The 9,284-nt window shown below is 42.2% G+C and overlaps 1 protein-coding gene across 1 annotated transcript in view; it reads left to right on the top strand.

The window, feature by feature from the left end:
• The window catches only part of ST3GAL3 (ST3 beta-galactoside alpha-2,3-sialyltransferase 3), a gene marked incomplete at its 5' end in the record, with an annotated part of 73,352 nt that overhangs the window by 21,701 nt on the left and 42,367 nt on the right, over nt 1-9,284 (top strand). The window contains 2 exons of the mRNA XM_009705202.1: nt 1,325-1,420; nt 5,878-6,064. Of these exons, the coding sequence (XP_009703504.1) occupies nt 1,325-1,420; nt 5,878-6,064 (283 nt within the window). The remainder of the gene's footprint in view (nt 1-1,324; nt 1,421-5,877; nt 6,065-9,284) is intronic.

Raw genomic sequence — 9,284 nt, 5'->3', positions numbered from 1 at the left:
CACAATGTAGTGCCTGAACCAGATCTTGCCTCTGCTTCCTCCTTGTCACCAGAACTGTAATTTTTTTTTTCTGTGCCATTGTCTATAAAGTTCTTTCTCTACTGTGATTTGATTATCACAAACACGCACACTTCTTTGGCCCTTAGGAACCAGAAGCACTGGACTAATATGTCCATCTTCTTGAGGAGGTTTTTTCTTTTGGAAAGGCTGGGATCTGCAGTGAAACTTTATCTGGGCTAGGGAAGCTGTTCCTGAGCATTTCTTGGTGCTGTTAATTCTGTGCATATGTCCAGCTAACGGCTCTGTCAGCAGGGTAACCCTCAGTGGTTTAGCTGAGTCTTTAAGTGTGTTCCAGCCCCGCTCTGCAAAGACAGACCCCACATAAGTAGAGCTTTTCTCACGCTGGCTCTTGACGCTGATCACAGCAAGGACAGCCTAGAAGAGACCGGTCTACTGTGCCTCGGACTTAGGAAGGCCGCCTGGCCCAGAGATCTGCTCCAAACAACCGATTGCCTTGGACCCTTTCCGAAAAAGACTCTGCAGACACGTATTCCTTCAGTGAACTACCAGAGATGGAGGCACGTTGCCAGAAGAGCCAGCTGCGTTTGGGATTAGATGGCTGGAAAGAAGTCCTCTCTCTGTCTTCAAAACGAAATCACTTTTTAACATCTGCTGCAGAGAGTTCTCGTGACTCACGGTTCCACGAGAAAGTGTTCTCTTCCTTCTCTTTCCTGTTTCTTTGTTAATTAGGGTTATTTTTCTTCCCTTTCCTCACCCATTGTGGCTCCATATATGTTTCCTACTAGACACGAGTGGGGAGGGGTCCTTTTTCTATCCATTTAGTGTTTTTCTGTCTCTTCAACTCTCATGATAACTGCAGCGATTTTGCACTCAGCAAGGTGAGCACACCCCAGATAACCTGGCAAGATCTGCCTGCCGTCAGAAGATTGCTTGGAGAGAGGACTTCCTCACTAAGCCTTTGGTTTATTGTTATTTCAGTGCTAAATGAATAATGAGAAGGTTTAAGTAAACAGATGGGTTTGATTCAAGCCCATCATACCAGGGTTGTGGGGGTAGAGGAGCTGCTTGTCCTCACAGCTCATCTCATTAGGCCATATGTAGTATGAGGTGTTGAAAGCAGTTTATCACGTGTGATGCCTGGCTGTGATGGGGTGAGCTGGGGATCAAGAGTATCTCTGTCCTCTTCATTCTTAGTATTCCAAGAGGTTTTCTGTAGTTCTCAGATGCAAACTAAATATGTGTAGTTTGGTGTGTTTTGAAGTTATGTTACAAAAATCACCTCTTTCCTCTGTTTCTTCCACAGTCTCAGCTGCCGGCGATGTATTATTGTGGGAAATGGTGGAGTACTTGCAAATAAGTCATTGGGGTTAAAAATTGATGACTATGATGTTGTTGTCAGGTGAGTCTTTGACATCACAGTTTTCTTATCATATATTCAGTTTCTGTATCAGTTCACATGCTGTGCAACCAAATGTTTAACCTACACTAGTGACAATATCCATTTGTATAGAAGCATTAACTAATATGGAGGGGGGGGGGAAATAGGAGCATATAAATGTTATGAATGGTGATCACATCAAAGAGTAAAAGCACTCCTCAAGCATTCCCTTTTCCACAGCTGCTTGAGAATGTGGTCTCTCCTATGATCCCACTTGAACCTTCTCTTCATAACTCCTTTCTAAAAGCTGCTGCTTTTGCGATGCCCTTAGGTGGTGAAGCAGTAAAACATACTGTTAGATCTGCTCCCAGATATATCCCCTAGGTAGCTCAGGGGAGTATTATTGGTGATACGCTTGTAGCATTCCCCGGGACTTATGCTTCACAGTTAGGATGGGAAGAACTAAGAATGGTGAAGCATAGGATCTTAGGAAGCAGTAAGCCTCCATGAGTGAGGACCCAGTAATGATTTAAACACCTGTAGGCATACCCTAGAAACTGTAAATACTTTGCCCCTGTTTCGCTACAGATGATGATGTTGGATAAGGGAGGAGACGCAGAGTGGCATAGGAGTGGAAAGGACCACAGTCAAAATTAGGACTTCTTGCGTTTGCTGAGGACCTGGATCATCGCCATCTCAGAATGCTTGAAAAACGTGCTGATATGTGAAATCACAGGTCTAGTCATAACTCTTAGTAATAAATCTGTCAAGTCAGGGAGGTGTTCTGGGTGACTGGAGATTAACAAACATAATACCTGTACTAATGGAGAGTGAGAGAGAGAGTGTGTAGGAGGGAGGAGGGATGTGCTCTAGGGAGCTACAGACCCATTAGTCTGACTTGAAAAAAATGCAGAGCTTTATAGCAGATTCTGAATCATGAGTAACAAAATATTACAATGCTAAATAGGAAAAGTGGGATAAACCGCAGTGTAAGTTTATAAAAACTGGTTTAATGTAGTCTAAGTTGGTTTTTTTTTTCCTTAGTAAGATAACTGATTTCATATTAGAAGGAATGTAGCTGATATCATCTTTCAGAACTTTAGTCAGCCACAAGATGTGGTGGCAAATAGCAAATTCTTAGCTAAGGTGGAAGAAAAGAAGGGATTAGTAAAAGAATTTAAGGCACAGTGAAGGTATCATTTAGCATGGTCTTCTTTCTCTCCCATGTGCTAGTAATGGGCACATGAGGAAAGAATAGAATATATACAGAGTAATAAATACGCTCTAACTCTGGACAAAAAGACCAAGAAGATCACTTTCATTCCTTTGTTCCTGTGAATGGTTCCCTGCTTCCCTGGCAGTGCTCTGGACACAGGGATGTCTGTTCAGAACAGGATAAAACTTTTACAGCCCTTCTCCTAGTTCATCGCACTATCAGTTGTTAGCAAAGAGCTCTTACTACTCTTCATAGTCTGGTGACTTGCAGTTATTTGAGGTGAGTTAAAATTCAGTTACAGCCTTTTCTTGGGCTCAGACTGTTCAAAAATAGCAAGAGAACAGTTTCAATCCATCTGGACTAAGCCACCCACTAAGATTTACATCAGAAAGTCCACTATTTAATTGCCAAATGGAAAGTTCAACCTTTCTCTCCACATCAGTAAATCTAAGTCAGTTTGCAAGCTGAGAGGATAAGAGGGCAGCTAAGCACCTGTGCTGTTTGTGGGATGGATAATGGAGAGAAAAGTCAACTGTAAAGGTTAAATGAAGCCAGGTGCTTGGATGTAGGACTGCAGAGATGAGAGCAGACTTCTTAGATGTAACCAACTGCTTCCTTTACTCCTGTAGAAGCTGGGGAAATCCCTTGTGTTATAGCATCCTTTTTCATGGGCTGCAAAACTCCTTTGAAGAATCAGATTCTGGACCTAGGAGGTGAATTTTAAGGGGAAAAATGTGGTACATTTGTGGACAAAGGAGTGATCCAGCAGTATGTGGATCATGTGAGAACCACTAATTGCAGCAAGAAATTTTAATCTTGAGGTGAGGAGAATCAGATCAGCTTTGACAGTTCTAAAACAGCTTGGAGTGAGTTAGTTACTGTTTTTCTTTAACTGGTTATTACCAGATTTCAGTGCAGACATTATTCCCAACTGTCACACTGTTCACCTCGCAGGAGCTTCTTGCAGCGGTCAAATTATCAGTGCTCTGAAATGCCTCCTTAGAATAGATTGCATACAGGGGAAAAACAAGTGTGTATCAGAAATTCCTGGTTAGAGTGAGATAGGGATTCACCTGATAATGATACTTCAGCTATAAGTGAGAGGGTCTTCATGGTGCCAAGGTTAGGAGTTAGGGTCTCTAAGCTCCCTATGTCATCAGCGGACACAGACAGAAAAACACTTTGAAACTTCTTATGGAGAAAACTGCCTGTCCATGGGCGGTACGAGGAGGCCTGGCATCCTAACTGAGGTTTTCTGAGATTTAGCTGTGTTTATAACCACCTGCGTGTCCTGCCTGAGAAAAGGTTCGAGCTGTGTAGTATGCACCGTCGTGAACACAGGTTGTGGCTGCCAGAACTTTTCCTGCTCCGTTGCCTGCGCTGCTCCTGGGACACTGATCGTGAGGCTGACAGTGCTGGCTCGTTAGCAGGACTCCATCACTATGACTCTGTCAGCAACTGACATTCTGGCCCTTTGCTGGAGACCTGAGTTCAGTTTACTTGGGGAAATGGTTTGTTTAGTTTCCTGTCTAGATACGAAGTAGAGGTCCCAAGTTTTGGGACCTTTAACAAGGTAAGCAGCAAAACAGTGAAGCAGCGGCTGGGCATGGGGAAAACCCTGCCAAAGAGCTACGCATTGACACTTGAAATGACTGCAGATGCTAACCTTCCCCCCAACTTCAAGAAGACAGATGAAAATATGTGTAACTAGCTTTCTTTACATAGTTCTTTGTTGTATTTATCTCTGTTACCTTTAGAGCCACATGCTTTTACATTATTTAGGGTCATCTACCCCAAAGAGACACAACGCCTTGGAGTTTGAATAGTACCTGTAGCAGAAGTGAGTGATGTGTGAACATGCCGTCAGGAACAGAGGAAAAAGCAAGGGATCGGGCAGGCTGGGAGCACTGTTTTTGCAGGCGGTCAGGTCTGGATACCTCAAAGTCAGGGTACAAAGCGAGGGTTTATAAACCAGGAAAAAAGGCCTTATCTCCTGTATAAATTGTGGTAGTCTGATTCTTAAGTTGTTTTCCCTTTAATATTTTATTCCTAATGATAAAGTAAGTATTTTTTACTAAAAATACATTATATTCTGAATAGAATTTCAGTTTATATACAGAGATTTTCTTCTACTAAAAGGTTTCCCACCTAAAATGCTTACTTGGGCTGAAAAAGAGAAACAGATCCTCATTAACATTCCTACATGGAAAAATTTGCAGTCGATAAGCACTTTCCAGTATATTGAACTACCCCAAGTCAAGAAGGCTGCAATAATTCAAGCAGGCAATGCTGTTCCATCAGGGGCTGCTGTTTGATGTCAGCAGGATTTGTATTCCAATTTACTTGAAATTTCCTCAGCTTTGGGTTTCTAGTTTTGAATAGAAGTTCTGAATAACTTTAGTGTCATGAAAGTCATCATTGCTGTTGATGCCAGAGCAGTTTGTTTTTTGAAGGGAAGAAACTTTGTGCCTGAGGAGTGTTTTAACAAAAGCACAGCTAAACATGTAGCATTCCCTTAGAAATCAGTGTGCCCAAGAGCAAAGCTGTGTGTCTGCTTGGGTATTTTCAGAGTGAGATGCGCTTCCACAGCAGAAACTCCTCCAAGTCACTGAGACTGCAGTGGTGCTGAGCCTTACCCCAGCTGTGTTGCCCAGCTCTTCCTTTGAGCTGGCATTGCAGGGCAGCTCGCCTTCTGGATGGGCCAGTTTGGGGAATTAAACCAGGTGGAGATTGTTCCTTTGGTTTTTTTGAACATTATTAGCTGGCTTAGTTCCCTAAACAATCTCACTGCAGGTAAGATGAGCAGTGTAAGCTCTGGACTGGGGTAGGAGCAGGAGACCAGTTTCAGCACGCTTAAACTGCCATCCTCTATTTCAGCCCAGCCTTGCAGAATCCAAGTAAGGTATCCCAGAAGTGATGGGATGTTAAAATATTAATGCTTAGTTTGTAAGTCTAAATTTGCAAGGACAATATTTTTCAGTTTCTTTTTCCAAAGTTTCCAACGCGGTTTAAATCACAGGAGTGGATATGCAGAAATGGTTTGCATTATATTCAATGGAATCATTTCAATAGCTTCTACCTTAACTATTGTCACTTGGTATAAAGCTTCATAAATGTTTGTGATGTAGAACTGCAAGAGTTAATGTTTGCTGCTGTAACAGCTGCGTATAGAGAGCTCTTGCCCAGCAGTGATTGCTGTATCATCAACATGCATGAGTGTAAGTGGGAATCCATGACAGTGTCTTCTCTGGTTGCCCTGCAGGCTGAACTCGGCTCCAGTGAAGGGCTTTGAAAAAGATGTGGGTGGCAAGACAACTCTCCGGATCACATATCCTGAAGGTGCAATCCAGAAAATGGAGCAGTATGAGAAGGATTCCCTGTTTGTTCTGGCGGGATTCAAATGGCAGGATTTCAAGTGGCTGAAATACATTGTTTACAAGGAGAAAGTGGTAAGAACACTGTCAGCTGACATTGTGAAGGTTGCCTGATTAGAAATGGTGGGCAGACATGATACCACAGTCATATTTGCCACATTTTCGTCTAAGGAGAGTTCCTCTGTGAGTCCTGCTGCATTTAAGTGAAGGCTTTCTTTACCTCCATGGACTTCAGCTTTAATTAAATATGTTTTACAAAGACATCTGTCTGTGACCAGACCTTGCATCACAGATGAGGCTTTCTGTGCAAGATTATGTTAGTGTGTACTATGAACAATGAATTTAATTTTTATTCATTTCAAAGAGTATATAGAAAGACCAGCTTTTGCATGGCTTTTATGGACTCTTAGGATCTAAGAGCAGAGGAAGGAAAAGAGCAATGGCAAGGGGAAGAAATGGGAGTTTGGGGATTAAGGATGTGATGGCACAGGAGAGGAGGAGGAGACAGCAGCAGTACAACTTGTTGAAAAGGCTGCAATCTGTAGACTTATTGTGACCTCCTGAATAGCACAAGGCATTATATTTTGCTCAGTTATTGCTCTACTGAGATTCATGATTTGTGTTTGGCTACAGTATCACCTGGAAGAACAGTATCGAGTCTAATTTTAAAACACTGAAATGGTGAATCCACCGCTTTCCCCATGTAAATATTTTGTCCAAATCAGTTACATTAGTGCCCTTCTGAAGTACCATGGACCTGTTACTAGTCAGGGTTGTTCTCTGTAATTCACCCATCCTAAATGGAATCAGGTTGTAATCAATGTTTTCTCACTCGGTGGATGGTTTGTCTTTATCTGTTGTCATGAAATCCAGAATAAGTGATCTCTATTTGGGTATAGTTCTTGTTTTACAAATCTTACATACCTGTTTTCAAATGTTCTTTAATGATTTTTCAACAAATAACCAGACAAACAGATTAATGTTCAGAGGATGGGATGTCATATCGTATGTTTAGAAACAGAGAGAGGAGGTGGGCAGCTCACCATATACAGAATGAAACAGTCCGGGAATATAATTGTATACGGTTGTTACATAGATGGCCTTAAGGGCTCTTACTTTGCTCTTGTCTCACACTGGCACCAACTTGCAATTATTTTCCTGATACCAGACAGATGAAGTTACCTGTCAGCCTCTAGGCAAGCACAAGATGGCTTTCGTAACATGAATAATTGAGTCAAAAGGAATTTTCTTTGGTCTATGTCACGTTCTTGTTCTTCGTTCTGAGCAAGGGAAAGCCCTGGCAGTGGCAGCGCCCTGCAACCTGAATGCAGTTGTAGGGACTCCTAGTGTTTAGCTTGAAGTTCAAAGGGTGGATCAGTTTACTTCAAAACAAATTTCCACCGGCTGCTTGCAGTCATGTGGTCACCACTAGATTCTGATATGGTGTCCCCTGCTCTTGGAAAGATGCAGCCAATAATTTGTTAAAACTTGCCAGAAGACTGAGGAGAGCGATGCAATAGTATTAACTGAGTGCTTCAGTACCCAGCTTGGCAGAGAGGAGAAAGAACTTGAGCTTCTTGCATTACATGTTACTTCAGTGCTTTTGTGGTTGGCTCCTTATCCTTCATTTCTTTGGAATAAACACTCCATATTTTCAATTCTTGTAGGTGATGTTTTCCAGATCTCTTAATTCTTTTTGCTCTTTTGAATGCCTGCAGTTGATTCATCTTTTTCTTAAAGAGCAGTGCCCAAAAATGTACGGAGTACAGCAAATAGAGAGGAGCAAACAGCTACTTCACTAGCCTCACAGTTCTCATTCTTTGCACATCCGCTGTTTTTTTTTCCACAGTGGCATGGGCCTGAAGGTGAATGTCCAGTTCCTTGAGATTCCAGGTCTCAGGAAGAACTGAAGAGCAGCTACCTCCCCAGCTCTGCACCCTGTGCTTGAGCCGTTGGCTCTTCCTGCCAAAGAGCAGCACCATGCACTTGAGCCTACCAATTCTTTCTTCCAGAACACTTCTCCAATTTGCCAAGTTTCTTTGGCAGAACTTTCCAGCATACCTACCGTTCTTTCCAGATTCATGTCCTCTGCAATTAATAAACATATTTTTACTCCATTATCCAGGTTGATAATGAAAACACTAATCAAAGTTGGTTCTTATACAGACCCCAAAGTAGTAACATCCTTCCATTTCTACAGTAAACCCACTGACAACTCCTCCTGGATAGTTTTCTGGCCACTTCTGAACTTGTATCACAGTAGTATCATTAATAATATTTTTTGGCATGTTTGTGAAAGTAGTATGTCAGAAGCCTTACTGAATTCCAGTTCATGTCTTGCTTCTCCCCATGATACTTTTTTCCTGTACAAAGAAATACTTTTTTTTAATAATTATTTGCCCTTGACAAATCCACCTGGGTTGCTACCCAGTCTTTGTTATTTTTTTCAGGTGCTTATAGATATTAATCCTGCTATTCTGAGAACTGAAATCATAAATCAACTCTCTTCCTTGTTTTTTGCCACCTTAAGACTAGGCACTACTTTTGTCTATTTTTCAAGTCTTTGACACCATACCTGTGCTACACAAGTTCCCAAAGGGAATCCGTTGCTGGTTTTGAGGCTGCTGTTTTTTTTTTCATTGAATACTTCAGGATGCAGTCCAGGTGAATGAAAACGTGTGTCTTGTCCTCTCTAGTCTGATCTCTCTCTGGTTGAGGCTGAGATTTTGCTGTCACTGGCTTTAGCTGCAAGCAGGTGGCTAGCACAGCTGCTTTCTCTAGTGGAAATCAATGCAAAAAGTGCTGTCTCTTAGCTAGAAGAAATGACCCGATGGAGAGCTAACAGTGCTGTGGGAATAAGATGTAGGCGTTTGTTTGTTCTAGTAGTGAGTGTTAGTATTTTTATCGGTGTGTGGTAAGTTTAAAATGATAAATGTTTGCCCAGTACTCTCTGTGGAGAGTTTCTGTTTCTCTCTTGCCTGATTTTGCAGAGAAATGGGAGTTTCTTCCTTTCCTGCATTCATCTAGAGGCACTTGCTTCACCTAGGAGCTCTGTATGCCGCTGTTGCTTATTCCTTATCTGACATTTGGCCTGTCCCTCTGCAAGACTTCATCCCTGCTGCAAACCAGTGGTTACAGTCAGGAGTCTGACCTCAGAACAGAGATAAGGGAAATGGAAGCATCCTGCTAAAGAACAGGACCGCTAGGGAAGTGGTCACATTCCTCAAAAAAATGGGCTAAATTCTGCCATGATGTTTCCTTTGCTCCTGAGGGTTGATGGCAACTATATGTGTCC

Source organism: Cariama cristata, unplaced genomic scaffold (genome assembly GCF_000690535.1).
Source record: "Cariama cristata isolate BGI_N322 unplaced genomic scaffold, ASM69053v1 scaffold14248, whole genome shotgun sequence".
Lineage (NCBI taxonomy): Eukaryota > Metazoa > Chordata > Aves > Cariamiformes > Cariamidae > Cariama > Cariama cristata.
The sequence above is the reverse complement of the archived record's forward strand: the minus strand, read 5'-3'. Positions and strand labels throughout refer to the sequence as shown.